At 53.6% G+C, this 15,227-nt stretch overlaps 1 protein-coding gene across 2 annotated transcripts; it reads left to right on the top strand.

Moving 5' to 3' along the window:
- The first annotated feature begins 886 nt into the window (after positions 1-886).
- On the top strand, positions 887-14,421 carry GUSB (glucuronidase beta). 2 transcript variants are annotated; one of them, XM_027041832.2, is made up of 12 exons: positions 887-1,163; positions 2,559-2,744; positions 3,080-3,261; positions 3,442-3,584; positions 4,037-4,224; positions 4,546-4,698; positions 4,959-5,137; positions 5,216-5,362; positions 7,720-7,804; positions 9,400-9,576; positions 12,391-12,526; positions 14,050-14,421. In XM_027041832.2, exons 1-12 carry the CDS (start codon positions 954-956, stop codon positions 14,217-14,219), a joined length of 1,956 nt encoding a protein of 651 aa, XP_026897633.1. In that variant the 5' UTR covers positions 887-953; the 3' UTR covers positions 14,220-14,421. The 2 variants fall into 2 exon arrangements, with proteins under 2 accessions (XP_026897633.1, XP_014925365.1); XM_015069879.3 differs by lacking the exons at positions 887-1,163; positions 3,080-3,261; positions 3,442-3,584 and having other exon boundaries at positions 2,678-2,744.
- Positions 14,422-15,227: the final 806 nt, after the last annotated feature.

The following is a 15,227-nucleotide window of genomic DNA, read 5'->3' as shown; positions in this document are numbered from 1 at the left end:
AAAGAATAATGTTATGTTCATTGCAGGAAATTTCAAAAAACTCAAAAAAGTATGAGAAACAAAATGGAAATTATCTATAACACCAGTAATGCTTCACATCTATCTGTATTTCTGCGGATACAATATTTTGATCATACTGTATGTACTTTTGCATCCTACTTTTCTTGTTTTTATATTGTGAGAAAAAAAAAAACCTTTAAATCTTGTCAGCTCCTAAAATATATTTTATTTTTACTATTCTGGGGACTCTGTTGGCAGTATGAAGGCCCATTATTAGGTTGCTTTGTTAAGTATAAAATCAGCAAAAAGTAAAAAAAATAGTAATTTTAAGAATCAGGTAACTGTACAAACAATTTTATCTAGACCAGGTTACTGGGGCCATAAGCCCCCTCTCCTTGCATCTTTATGATCCCACAACACCAACTGGGAGCCCTGAGCCCCTGGTTAGAGGTTTGGGGCTCAGGTGACGGTAGCTGGAGGCCCACGGTCAAGGCTACGGCCGCGGGGTGCACGCCACTAGGCACCGCAGAGACTTCGCCTGGGCTCACGGGCTGTCCGGCTGTTTCCCTGGGTCCCGCTCTGGCCGCAGCCCCGGACCGACCGCCCCGGGCGGGGGAGCAGTCGGACCGGGGAGGACAAGGCGGCGGGGCGGGCGCAGAGCCAGGGACCTCTGCCTTTCAGGACGGGGGCTGGAGGCTCGGGGTCCCTGTCCCCTGAGGGCCTAACCTCGGGCTCCCCGCCGGCCCACCCCCATCCCCGCCGCGGCCCTGTGGCCAGCAGACAGTGGCGTCCCTGCGGCCCCAGAACTCCTCCGGACCCGGCACTCGCCCTCAACCAAAATGGCGCGGGAGGCCTCAGGTGGGGCACGTGACTTCGCGCGCCGCCCCGTCCGCCTCCAGCGCCGCTCCGAGCCCTGCGGTAAGCGGCTGGCTGTGAGCTGCCACGCGCGAAGCATGCTCCGGGGGCCGGCGGCCGTCTGGGCGGCGCTCGGCCCGCTGCTTTGGGCCTGCGGGCTGGCGCTGCGGGGCGGGATGCTCTACCCCCGGGAGAGCCCGTCGCGGGAGCGCAAGGAGCTGAACGGCCTCTGGAGCTTCCGCGCCGACTTCTCCGAGAACCGGCGCCAGGGCTTCGAGCAGCAGTGGTACCGGACGCCGCTGCGCGAGGTGCGGGCCCAGCGGGGGAGGTGGGCAGGGAGCCTTCCTCTGAGGTCTCGGAGCTGTCGGCCAGGAGGAGGTTAAAGCTGGACGGCTTTGGAGGCGTGGGATCAGACGACGGGGAGAGGGACTGCGAGGGAGGAAACGGGTGGAGGGCCGGCCCGGACGTCCGGGGGGCGGCGGGGCAGGCCTCTGCTCCAGCCCGGTTCGGTAAGACTGGCTGAGCCGGACAGGCTCGCGGCGCTGGCAACGAGCTCGGGGGCGGGAGGGCAGGAGGTGTAGGCGTCTTGGCACCAGCCCTGCCCTGGCGCGAAGGACCTGGGGTTCTGAGGTTGAGAGAGAGGACGGGGCTTGGCACCCACCCGGCCAAGGACTCCTCCCCGGCTCTCCCCTCTGACTTGGGTGGTGTCGGCGGGAAGTGGTGCTGGGCCTGTGTGCCCACTGGCCCTCTCTTCTCTCCTAGATCCTCTTTTGTCAGTCTTTGCCATCCGTTCCTCAGGGGAGGAAGAACTGGGTGCCGGGCTTGTGCCCCACTCACAGTTTCCTCAGCAGAGCAGCCCCTGCCCCCACCAGCTTCCTCCCCGGGGCAGTTGGTTGTCTTCCTCTTAGGGTCTGGTCTGAACAGATCCTCTTGCCTCTGCCTGGGTTGTGGGCTGGGCTCGCCCTTGTCCACAGACTGCCCTGAGAAGGAGCTGGCTGCCCCCCAGCCCCAGACACAAACCATGCTAGCAGGAGGATCTCTTACCAAGTTATACATCCATTCAGCCAACGTTTTTTGAGTCTTTTACATGCAGGGCTGTGCCAGACCCTGGGATACAGCTGTGAGGGACAGAGGAAATCCCACAGACAGGATGTCAGGAAGGTCTTCCCCAGGCTGCTTCCAGGCTCACTGAGCTGTCCTGCTGGTGCCTAGCCTTCTACTGGAGATGTTCAGGGGATGCCCTGTCAGGCTTAGGGTCACCCAGTTCTGCCAGGTTGTCAGAAGGCAGTATCCCATGGGCCCCCAAAGGCCTTCCCTGACCATCCCTGCCACCCTCCACACTCTCTTCATAGAGCCGATCACCTGACAGCGGAAGTCTTGCTCACGGTTTTATTCCTAGCACCCGGAACAGCATTGTAGGTATTCACTGCACACCGTTGATCGAGTGACTGAGTGACCGCTGTCTGCTTCGTGGAGTTGTGCGAATTAAATGAGCTCCATAAACGGCATCAGTCAGTTGCTGGCAAAGAATAAGAATGGTGGGGTGGCCTGGAATCCCGGGGCCCAGGGGAAGTCATCTTACCCAGCCTTCTTCCTGCAGGCCAGGTGGCTGGGGGACGTGGCCCCTGGGGAAGGGGGTTGCCTGGGTCCTGGTCCTCGATTCCTAGGTGGTCCGGACCTGATCCCAGCCCTTCTTTCCTCAGTCGGGCCCCACCCTGGACATGCCGGTTCCCTCCAGCTTCAATGACGTGGGCCAGGATAGGCAGCTGCGCAGCTTTGTCGGCTGGGTGTGGTACGAGCGGGAGGCAACCCTGCCCCAGCGATGGACTCAGGACCTGGGCACCAGAGTGGTGCTGAGGATTGGCAGCGCCCACTACTATGCCATTGTGGTGAGAGTACAACAAGCATCGGGCAGGGCGAGTGGTCAGGTGCAGTTGCTGAGCAGCCTGGGGCTGCCTTGGGGTGTGTGGTTCCCAGGGGTCACCTGACAGCCTGCCTCCTGGGGTGGACTGGGGGGGGTACACCCATGTCCCACACTGGGGTTGGTGCCCTGGGTCGGGGGAAGGTTGCCTGATCTGTTCAGCTGGAGCTTCATGCCTCCATTCCTGAGGCAGGGGGCGGCTGGCGGGGCCCTGAGCCCCCACATACGACACTTCTGTGTGAGGGAGTGCCTGCGATGGCCACCCTGACTTGCTGTTCCCTCCCCGTATCTCTCTGTCTGCAGTGGGTGAATGGGGTCCACGTGGCAGAGCATGAAGGGGGCCATCTCCCCTTCGAGGCTGACATCAGCAAGCTGGTACAGAGTGGGCCCCTGGCCTCTTGCCGCATTACCATTGCCATCAACAACACGCTCACCCCCCACACTCTGCCGCCAGGGACCATCCTCTACCAGACGGATACCTCCAAGTGAGCGGCACCCTGCTCCCCCCTCCACCCCACTCCCCACCCTGCCGACTGGTCTTCCCACTAGGGGCAGGGTGGCCCTAGCAGAGGTGAGGCCCTGGCTCTGGGAGGCCAGGGAGACATGTGAGCTGAGGTCAGAGTATCAGAGTAAGGTCCAAGTTGGCCATTGTTCTCCCATCCTAGGTACCCCAAGGGTTACTTTGTCCAGAACATAAACTTTGACTTCTTCAACTATGCGGGGCTGCATCGGCCCGTGCTCCTCTACACCACACCTACCACCTACATCGATGACATCACCGTCAGCACCAGCGTGGACCAAGACACTGGTAAGGGCTCCCTGCAGGAACTTCCCTCAGCCAGGCCCCAAGTGGCTCTGCTCCCTGTTTGGAAAGATGCTCCAGGAGAAAGCCTCTGCCGGCATCTCTTCCCCCTCGGGGTTCCCATCCGCCCAAAAAGAGCTGAAATCCAGCCTGTCTGAACTGGCACGGGCAGCAGAAATCATTCATCTGGTCTGACCTCCTTTTGTGAGGGAACGAAGCCCAAGGAGAAGTGGGGCTTGTGTAAAATCATAGCTCAGGGTGAATCGCTTAGGATTCATGAGAATCTGTGTCCCTTCCCACTGTGCTGCCCTCGCCTCATCTCCCCTCACTGCAGGTTGGGCTCCAGAAATAAACGGTTGTTGGCTGAGGACTCCTCAGAGTGGTGGCTGCAGGAGGCTCTCTGTGTGACCCAGATCGTGTCCCTCCCTTTTTGGTCTGATCTTCCTTGTCTCTTGCAGGGCTGGTGGATTACCAGATTTTTGTTGAAGGCGGTGAACACTTTCAACTGGAAGTGCGTCTTCTGGATGAGGAAGGCAAAGTCGTGGCCCAGGGGACAGGGGGTCGGGGCCAGCTGCAGGTGCCCAATGCCCACCTCTGGTGGCCATACCTGATGCATGAGCACCCTGCCTACCTGTACTCATTGGAGGTAACGAGGTCTTTTGCCCCCACCCAGCAGCCTTGGCTTCCAAGGGGGTGCAGGACAGGTAGTCAGGTACACGTGGTCCTCTGAGCTTCCGGTCTGATTTTCTCACCGCTTGGTAGGGAGGCCCAGTTTTGAAGAGCAGGCGCCAGGGGCAGGGTGAATGTTCCTCCTTGTTAATGGCAGAAGCTGGGAATTTCTGCATCTCTCTGCGTGCAGCCCCAGACGTTGGCCGTTGTGGTTCACGAGGGGCCTTCCCACTGGAGGGTGGGCTGTGCGGGGCTCAGGCCAGCACGGATGCCTCACACCGGTGCTCGGCTTTCACAGGTGAGGTTGACCGCGCAGACGGCAGCTGGGTCTGTGTCTGACTTCTACACTCTCCCCGTGGGGATTCGCACGGTGGCTGTCACAGAGCACCAGTTCCTCATCAATGGGAAACCTTTCTATTTCCACGGGGTCAACAAGCACGAGGATGCAGATGTGAGTCGTGGCTTCTGGGTTCCTGTGACAGTTGTTGCTCACTATTGCCTTCCGCGTGACCCCTGAAGCAATTGAGGGTGACTCAGAGCAGTGAAGCAAACTGCTTGAAACAGTTGCCGGATGGGGCCTGATGGGGCCTGATGGGGCCTGTCCTTGTGCCAGATTGAGGGCTAATGGGGTGACCCTTCCGGGGCCTGGCTCCAGATGGAAGTGCATCTGGGACAGGGGAGGGAGGATCACTCGACTGTGCTCTCCCCTAGATCCGAGGGAAGGGCTTTGACTGGCCACTGCTGGTGAAGGACTTCAATTTGCTTCGCTGGCTCGGGGCCAATGCCTTCCGCACCAGTCACTACCCCTACGCGGAGGAGGTGATGCAGCTCTGTGACCGCTATGGGATCGTGGTCATCGACGAGAGTCCCGGTGTGGGCATCGTGCTGGTGTGAGTGCCCGCCGCCCTCCCTGCTCAGCCTGCCGGGGGCGCAGGCGCTGACGGCTCCTTTTCCTCCCTCTGCCACAGCGAGAGCTACAGCAACGTGTCTCTGCAGCACCACCTGGAGGTGATGGAGGAGCTGGTGCGCAGGGACAAGAATCACCCGGCTGTTGTGATGTGGTCTGTGGCCAATGAGCCCACTTCCTTCCTGAAACCTGCTGGTTACTACTTCAAGTGAGTGCTCCCTCTGCCCTGGGTGGGGTCAGGGGTGAGACCTCAGCCCTTTGGTCTGGGTCAGCCTTGGGTGGCAGCGCTGAGGTTGGCTCTGGGGCAGGCATGTGCTATGAGAGGCAGCGTCCACTCCCAGCCCAGGTGGGGGTGCCTCCGTACATGGTCACTGCAGGGCACCAAGTACACACCCACCACTTGTGATTTCAACCCACTGAGCCCCAGTGTCCCTTTTTCACATCTGAAATGAGATCTAGGGTTAACTTTTTTTTTTTAGGTTTATTTATTTTAAGAGAGCGCGTGCAAGTGGGGGAGGGACGGAGAGAGGGAGAGAGAGAGAATCCCAAGCAAGCTCTGCACTGTCACCACGGAGCCTGACAGGGGGTTTGAACTCACAAGCCGTGAGATCATGACCTGAGCTGACACCAAGAGTCACATGCTTAACCGACTGAGCCACCCTGGGCACCCCTGGAGTTAACTTCTGCACAGAGTGACTTAGAGACATAACTTCAGGTTATGAAAAGAACAGTGGCCTGGCCCAACTATGATATAGAGGAGGGTCATTTATATAATTACACGTGAGTGCATGAGCCAACTCCCCAGAAGAGCCAGTGAAGGGGTCAGACGCTTGCACTTAGATGTGGAACCGCCTGAGAACGCAGCTACAGATGCTGACAGTGGGGGCATCGTTTTGGTGACTGATGCCACCGGCGGTGTTTCCTTCACTGCTGTGCATTTATGAAGTGGTGACTCACTCTAGGTAAAGTTCCAAGCCAAACCAAGTGTAGTCTTCTCTCAATTTTTATGTTATCTCCATTCCTGGGAAATTTAGTGCATGTTACACCTGCAAAAACCACTTGGTGATGCTTTGGGTTCATCTCTGTAAAGTGGCTTTATGAAACTGGATTATGTAGGCACATGATTATAAACAGGTTTTTCAATGACATGCACGTTCTGACTATTTTAAGTTACATTATTAGACAGGATCAGCCCATCTTTTGTTCACGGTCCCATTCACTAAATGCCAGTAGGCTTCCGCCACCCTGGCATTGCAGTGGACAGAAACCACACCTACGGGTGGTTTCCAGCGGTGGGAGGGTCTACTACCTCAGGGTGGGGGTGGTCCTTGGTTCCTTGTCTTTCTTACAATCATGCAGTTGTAACTTGGCCCACAGAGGGGGATCACTTCGCTTGGCTATAGAGGCAGCAGAGGCCATTCAGTGTCGTGGAGTGCTGTGAGCTGAGCCGTGGGTACAAGATGTGGGGCTCTGAGCAGCAGGCCCACTGGGCAAAGCTCTGAACGTGCAGCCTGGTGCCTTGGGGCACAGGCCTGTGTGAGCCAGGGCTGGGGAGACAGAAGTTTGTTGTGGAGCAGAAAGCACAGGTGTCCGAGAACGGGTGCCTGCAAGCTTTTCTGGGAGGTGGAGAGAAGGTGATGCATGATCGTTGGTGCAGTAGGGAGGTGGCCAGGGAATGGCTGGAGCTGCCTGGGCATCAGGAGCTCAGCGAGGCTTCAAAGCTTCCCGGAGGCACACAGGTTGTTTCAGAGTGTGGCTCTGGGACTCGAGGTGAAGGTGCTGTTCTGGCTTGAGGAACCGCAGCCCTTGTATGAGGAGAGCAGGGTGGGAAGAGTGTCATGGAGAAGGAAGCCAGCTCTGGGGACGGGGAGCAGAGGAGCAAGCTTGACCAGTGAACGGAGTGACCTGTGCTGAGGTGGCCTGTGACGGGTCCCCAGGCTGAGCCCCGAGCACAGGCTGGGCCCTCTGTTGGGAGCCTCTTTCCGCAGCTCCTCCTTGGTGAATGACATGAAATGCTGTTTCTTCTGAGTATGGGGGTGACTCTCCAGTATCAGTTAAGTGCCCTGCTATTGTCTCCCAGAGCCCTGTACCTCCCACTTGTAATGGCAGAATAGCGTTTCCCCGTGCAAATGTCTGGTCCCACTGCTCCTGTTCCAGTCTCCAGTGAGTGCCCAGTGCACACACAGCCTGCCTCCTCACACACATCCTCTACTCGTTAAATTAACGTCCACGTTGGTCCACGCCCCACCCGTTCCCTGTTTTCAAGAGGTTTTTCCGAGATTCTGGCAGCACCCAGCCCAGCCCAAGGACCCCAGCTGTGAGGGTGGCCTTCCCTTTGTGGGGTGGGATTTGGGGAGCGAGAAGGAAAGAGGCCAAGGAACGTGATCTAAGGCTAGAAGACCGTGTTTACCTACCGAAAGGAGTCTTCAAGGTCGGGAGGGAGGAAGGGTTTTGTCTTTAGTTTTTGGCTGCGAGACAGGGTGGAGAGAGAGAGAGAGAGAAAGACAGCTGTATGAGGGCCCTTCCCAGACTGATGAGCCTGTGTCTTCTGCCCTCTGTGGACAGGACGCTGATTGCTCACACCAAAGCCTTGGATCCCTCTCGGCCCGTGACCTTTGTGACCAACTCCAACTATGAAGCAGACCTGGGGGTGAGCCTGGGGGTCTCTGTGCCACTTCTCTTCCCTGCCTGTCCTCTCGCCTTGCTCTGATCCTTGCTAACACAGGCTGCTGGGAGGAGCCCTGAGCAGCCGGTCCAGACGCGTTCCTGGATGGTCTTCAGGTTAAAGATAACTAGCTGCTTGTTTGCCCAGCAGTATGGCTTCTCAGTCCAAGGAGGCTGGGCACAGGGAGGTTTCGTGCGTTCTCAGGTCAGAGTCAGGGTTTGATGCTCCGCGGTTTAGTATGCTTTTAAAGTGGCATAGGTTTAAGGGAGCTTAAAGTTGTCACTGTCCAGTGTTTCTCAAACCCAGCTGGTTGTCAGAACCACTCAGAGAAGCTCTTTGAAAGTACAGACGCCTAGATGCTGATCTAATAAGTCCAGGCTGGCAATCTGAGTTTTTAAAAGGGGAACCCCTGACTGGAATCGAAGGGTCAGACAGGCTCACTTGGCTGGCTGGACCACACGCATCCCTCCCCACCCCCTGGCGCAGCAGCCCCTCGGAAACTATGTGCAGGGTTACACTGAGGCTGTAGATAGAACATGGCAGCAAGAGAATGTGTCTTCACCAGAGAACTGAAGGCCAGTCCTTAAAAGGAAAGCACTACAGAAAGAGAAAACATCTGCAGAAAGAATGGAGGAGAGAACGCAATGTACAAAATGAACTGGGAACACTCCTTTTAACATGAGCGTCCAAAGGCTCGTAGCCCTGGTGTTTCCCTTGCCATCTTTTGAGAACAGCCCCTTCAAAGAAGCATAAAGACTGTGCCCAAACACCAGCATGGCACAGGCAGGCACGGATGTCCTCAGAGCCCAAGTGGCATATCCTCGTTCTCGTCTTCTGTGTGGATGGGGCAGCCAGTGCCTGGGCCACAGAGGGTTGCCAGGCTCACCTGGTGGGATGTGTGATCCGTGTGCAAGTGTGCACCCGCGGGCACTTCCCCAGCTCCCTCTTTCTGCCCGCTGCTTTCAGCCACGGTTTGGAAAGGGGGTCGGTCGCTTGGGAAGGTCGGACCACATCAGCCCCAGTACAGGCTTTCGAGACTGGCTTGTGTTCTGGTGATGGGAGAGGCCGGACAGTTGGCTGGCCTAGCCCTTGCCACTCAGTCCTGAGCACTGCACTGTGTAGACATGAGGGGTCCCGCCCATCATTGCCGCTGCCCTCCTAGGAGGGAAGTTTTCGGCCACTCTGTGGCCCCAGCACCAGCTCACGAACGACATGGTTCACCAAGACCTTTGTGGGGAAAAAAACCGCCTCTGTCCTTCAGTTGGGAACATTTCCCAGGTAAGGGAAGCCCAGTGACAGGAGCGCCACCGCCCCGGGCTGGCACCGCGGCCGGCTCATGGGGCGTCTGCTCTACTGCTCAGTCTCTCCAGAGCCCAGCTACAGCCAGGTCAAGAGCGTCAGCCCAGGATTATAGACTTGCCTTATTCAGGTCACTTCTATGTCTGCTACACGTGGGAGCACGTAGATCATTTTCTGCAGCCCCCTGTTGCCTCCTGTGCCGGAAGAGCCCCCTGAGTTTGTGAGCCCTAATGCTCTTACCGTCTTTTGGTTCGTGAACAAGTTTAATGCTCTCATCCTAGGCGCCGTATGTGGACGTCATCTGTGTGAATAGTTACTACTCTTGGTATCATGACTATGGTCACATGGAGGTGATTCAGCTGCAGCTGGCAACCCAGTTTGAGAACTGGTATAGGACCTATCAGAAACCAATAATCCAGAGCGAGTACGGAGCAGACACCATTGCAGGGTTTCACCAGGTAAGTGGTGTAGAACATCATTTATTTTTTCACTCTCGGACATTTCCCCAAGCTGGAAATGTGCTCCTCTCCCACCCATCACTTGTCCTGATGATCTCCATGCAGTGCTGGCTCACACGAGCCTGTCCTCCACACTCGCGGCTGCCGGACTCGGGCCTCCACCTCGCTTGCTTGGTCCTCCTTACTGGCCTTGTTTCCAAAGAGCCTCCCCTAGCTGCCCGAGTGGTCTCCTGAGCAAATCCGAATCTTGGGAGCCTTGTCATTGGCTTCCCCTGACCCCCACGCTAAAGCCCCAGTCTCTAGCCGGGGCAGTCAACGTCCTTTGCTCTCTGCCCTCTCCCAGGTCGTCCTCCTCTGCTTTCACTCCTGGGCTGTTTTCACTGTGCTTGTTGGCTTCCTGCTCTGGTGTGGGCTGTTCCGTCTGCCTGGAATGCCCACGTTAGCACCACATTCACTGACTACGGGATTCTTACTCTGTTCGCATCTCAGCTTAGACGTCCCCTCTTTGGTGAGGTTTACCCCGCCTGCCCTAGGCAGAGGAAACTGCTCCTTCTGCCTGGTCTTTGTGTCAGCGTTTCTCACTGGGTGCCATCATTATCTCTTTGGCCCCCTCCCTGACCAGACTGTGGGCTCCAAGAGAGAGACTGAATCCTATGTATCAGTGCTTCCCAAGCCCTCAGCAGTGTCCGGCCCTCAGTGGGTGCTAAATAATAATTGTTAAGGAAATGAATGAAATCTTGGAGCAAGGTTTGTTTGTTTTTTTTTTCTGTTTATTTTTTATTTTTGAGAGAGAGAGAGAGAGAGAGAGAGAAAGGGAAAGGATCTGAAGCAGGCTCTGCACTGACAGCAGAGAGCCTGATGCGGGACTTGAACTCACGAACTATGAGATCATGACCTGAGCTGAAGTCAGACGCTCGGCCAACTGAGCCACCCAGGCGTCCCCGAGGAAGATTTAATCACTAGCTTTTCTCTCTCTCTCTCTCTCTTTTTTATTCATTTCCTTCCCAAAGATATGATGCTTTATCTTGGGGATTTTTTTCATGTGGGTTCTTGAAGCACAGCCAGCCCCTCATCCCTACCCAGCTTCCTTACACTCAACTGTCACAAGTACCACATTCCTTGTTGACACATTTTTTAAAAAATTTTTTTGTAATGTTTATTTTTGAGAGAGAGACAGAGACAGAGTGTGAGTCGGGGAGGGACAGAGAGAGAGAGAGAGAGAGAGAGACAGAGAGGAAGACACAGACTCTGAAGCAGGCTCCAGGCTCTGAGCTGTTAGCACAGAGCCCAACACAGGGCTCGAACCCATAAACCATGAGATCATGACCTGAGCTGAAGTTGGACGCTTAACTGAGCCACCCAGGTGCCCGACACACCTTTCTTAATATGCTTATCCTTGGTATGTTGAACAGCTACCTCTATGTGCTATATTATTCTGTTCATGCCCTTAAATTCATCTTGCTTACGCAGAATGCCACTTTACAAACTGGTAAAGTAAGGGAAAATAGCTTATGAAGACAGTGTATATGTACATCAGTTCCCTGTTTTTGAAAAGGTAACCAACTCTGAATGTTTAAGAAACTCAGTCTAGATCTGGTGCTGATAGGACCCTTTGCAGTGATGGAATGTTTCTGCATTGTCCAAGAGGGTAGCCACCAGCCACATGTGACTCTTGAGGACTTGAAATATGACTAGTTATGACTGAGTTGACTTAGTTTAATTCGGTTTTAAGAATTAGACAATGCGGTTGTCTAATGGGTTGTTTCCATTAAAACAAAGTAAGAACATCTACATATACAACTTTGGAACTGGAACAAAACCTGGCTCAGTTGTACCGTTACATTACCAGTGTGTCCTCGATAGCATTTCTATCCTTCTCTTTGGAAAAGAAAGCCAAGGCCTACAGGGCTTTGTTCTCTTATAAAGTCACTGAAAAGCTCTATCCTTGAACATTTAAGATTTGAGTGCCCCTCAGATTGCCATGGGATGAAAACTGAGACCATCCCAAGAACCTCTAAAAGGTCATTATATCTTAGTACACAACACACAGGAGCTCTTCACCAGGTACTGAACGAGTCCACAGACGTGGCCTCTGCCTTCGTCCGTCAGGATGCTTCTCACCTGTCAGGTCCTTGACGTCTCCTCAGGGGAGCTTTGCGTGGCCCTTCTCAGCCCCACCACTAACCACCCCCTGGCTCTGGCTCTGGCTTTGCACTCTGCCAGTCAACCCCGTTTACCCTCATTACGCTAACACCTTGAGTCTTTCCTGTCGGAGTATAAAGCCTGCAGGGGCAGGGACACTCGCCTTTCTTGCTTGTCACTTCATCACCAGAGCCTCCATCCATACTAAGTGATTATTTGTCGCATGGACGGATGTGCTAAGTAGCAGCTGCTCACCCAGACCAGATACAGAGGAATTCGAGTTGAGTTCAAGTGAGTCACACTATTTCTCAAATCGTCAGCTGGCAGCTACTTAAAATGTGAGTTTTAAATTTATTATCTGAAGACTCATTTTTACTTCCAGTGTAGCTCAGCTTTCAGGCTGCACCGGTGAATAGAGATGGAAGATAAAATATCAAACTCTGCTTAGAAATAAAGCAGTTCCTAATTAAGGTTCCTTAAACAATCCCTTTTCTTTACTCTGGGCTACGCCACAGCCTGGCTGTATCTCCACCCGCGCCCAAGTCCTGCAGTCACTGCAGCCCACCGTGGAGACGGGTATTTTGGTCACGTCACATGGATCTTTATTTTTATCTACCATTTACAATTCTGCCAGTTCTGCCTCTTAACTTCACTCTTTGCCTTGAATTCCAGGACCCACCTCTGATGTTCAGCGAGGAATACCAGAAAGGTCTGCTGGAGCAGTATCATTTGGTTCTGGATCAAAAACGCAAAGAATACGTGGTCGGAGAGCTCATCTGGAACTTTGCCGATTTTATGACTAACCAGTGTAAGTGGCAGTTGGGTTTGCGGAGTGTACTGTTCCTCATTTTTTCAGGTTGGCCTTTTAGTTCAGGACATTTGTTTGTAAGAGCAGTGGAAACGAGGGGGAAAGCTCTAATCAGTGTAGGCTACGTGAGGATTTCCTAGTTTGGCAAGCAGCAATCACTTGCCTGCTTCCCAGATCATTTCATGGTAAAAAAGCAAACGGAGGATGTATTATCTTGAGGCAAAAATGACCAACTTGCCTCTGTCTGTTTCACAACAGTGTGTGGAAAAAGTGGACCTAGCGTTGGATTCACGTGTGGGCTACACTTATTATTCCAGAGTACGGTACAAAGCCCGGGAAACTCAGTATGTTTTGGTGTGTTTTACATCGTTCACTTGTAGGAGGCAGGTTTACCAAATGCAAGTGTCAAAGTGTTTGGAATGTGGGAGGGTCTGAAAGTCTTCGGAGAGAATACCGTCTGCATTCTTTCTCAAGCGGGGAGACGTGAGGGCCACTTCAGTGCCATTCATCGTGGATCCCATTTCTTTCTATACCTGTAGGTGTTACTGGTTTCTTGATATCCCATAAACTTAGCATAGCGATTTGGGGAGGTAAGGAAGGATTTGGTAGTAGTGGGATTTACAACCTATTATTCACAGGGAAAGACAAGTCTTTGGAAGGCGAAAGTTTAATGAAAAATTAGAATGGAAAGAGGAAGGTAGAGTAAAAGGAACAAGAACTCAAGCCTCTCTCTGGCAAGTGAGATGGACGGCTCCTGAAGTCTGGTTTCGTGAATGGATGCGCTGGCTCTGTGTAGTAAGAAATTAGCTGTGTGACTGTGGACAGATGATCTGACCCTGTCACAAGCCTGTAAGTGGGATGAGCCCCCTGCGGGTCGATGTAGGAATTCATGTGATAAAGTGCTTGGCCCAGTGCCTGGCATTTGCTTCTCGTGGAAAGACCTTCCCGTTCAACGGAAGCTGTGGTTTCACCTGAGGTGGAGAGAAGGTGTGCTGGGAGCCTGTGGCCCGCTTCGCCTCCTTCCCAGCTTCAGCTGCTGCAGAGCAGCCGAGCAGCCACTGGCAGTTGGAACCCAGCTGGAAGTCTGCCTGAGAGAGCTTTGAAATCTGGTAGATCCCACCGAGGCACCCTTGCCTGGTCAGGACCCCAGCTCCCACTAGGAGAGCCGTCTCTTTAGAAAAGGCCAGGCCTTTCTCAGGGTTAACTCTTGTCTCAGTCCCCACTCTCATTACCGGGCAGCTGGGTGCTCATGTTTCAAACCTTATTTTGCAGATAAAAGAAAAATAATTTTAGATTTTCCTCTAAGAGACAACAACAACAACAACAAAAATATACCAGGGAGCTGAGCTGTTTGGGGGAGCAGCAGGTTAAATCTTTAGCCTTACATTAAGTGGCCACTTCAGACCAAGCAATCCTAAGTTTTATAGAAAAGGACATTTCTGTTCGTGCCCAGCTTGTCTCTAGGTTGGTTCCCGTTTGGCCCATCAGAAGTCATCTGAAATACCTTTTTGCCTTGTTTTTAGCACCGCAGAGAGTAATGGGGAATAAAAAGGGGATCTTCACGCGCCAGAGACAACCAAAAGGGGCAGCATTCCTTTTGCGAGAGAGATACTGGAAACTTGCCAATGAAACCACGTATCCCTGGTCAGCTGTGAAGTCACAGTGTTTGGAAAACAACCCATTTACTCTTTAAAGCAAGAACTACCTCTGCTGACAAGAGCAGATAGCAGCCCCTCCTCCACAAGTAAGGGGCGACTTCCACAGCAGTCCTGGACTGTGCATGGCCGACTGGGAAGTTTCTGGCCTGGATTTTGTACTTATTTACCAGAAGGGAATGTCAGAGGTGCAAATAAAAGCTTTCGTAGTGTGGGAATAAAGAGTTGTCTTAAAAGTGACCACCCATAAATGCGATGATCTGTATTGCTAGAAAGCATCTGAAATTCTTATGTGTTAGGCTGTTTTCACAAACTTAACTGTGTACAGACTCTTGCGAAACTTGCTTCCACACTCACACCACGGCCGGAGTTGCTGGGTGCAGACAGCACTTCCGTAGGACCAGCCTGGCAGCCCTCAGGCCCCAGGGCCTGTGCAGCGAACCAGGCGCGTGAGGAAAAGACGACTGCTTCTTCAGCTTCACAGATGAGCTCACGTTCCAGTGAATTTACAGAAAGCGATGTTACTGCAATAATCGACAAGGTCTGTGTACCAATTTCCACCAAGTTAAGCTGACAAATAAGCATAAGAAAGGTAAGAGATGAAGAATGTCTGGATCAGAAGGGAGCTCAGAGCTTACCAGTTCTTCCAGGACATTATTCCAACCCCAGCCATAGTCTAGTCTTGACAGAAATGGACAGAGGAGCATAAAGGCCCATTAGTCCCTTCATATCTGACTCCACTGAATGTGACGGGACCCTCTTAAAGAGGTCAGGCCTACAGACAAGTAGTCTAGGGCTTTGTCCTTTTGGATGATGCCACCTGTCTTGCTCCTAGAGGATGGTCTTATTCCTTATGGAATCACTCCTCCTCCTCTTCCAGAGGCTCCGTTAAGGCAAGTAAGGTACATTATTCCAAGATGGCAGAATCGGTCCTGGTTTAAAGCTCAATGCTGTGGGGGCGCCTGGGTGGCCCAGTCAGTCAAGTGTCTGACTTTGGCTCAGGTCATGATCTCATGGTTTGGGAGTTTGAACCCCGCATTGGGCTC

This window comes from Acinonyx jubatus, chromosome E3 (assembly GCF_027475565.1).
Source record: "Acinonyx jubatus isolate Ajub_Pintada_27869175 chromosome E3, VMU_Ajub_asm_v1.0, whole genome shotgun sequence".
NCBI classification, from domain to species: domain Eukaryota; kingdom Metazoa; phylum Chordata; class Mammalia; order Carnivora; family Felidae; genus Acinonyx; species Acinonyx jubatus.
This window is presented reverse-complemented; position numbering and strand designations above follow the sequence as displayed.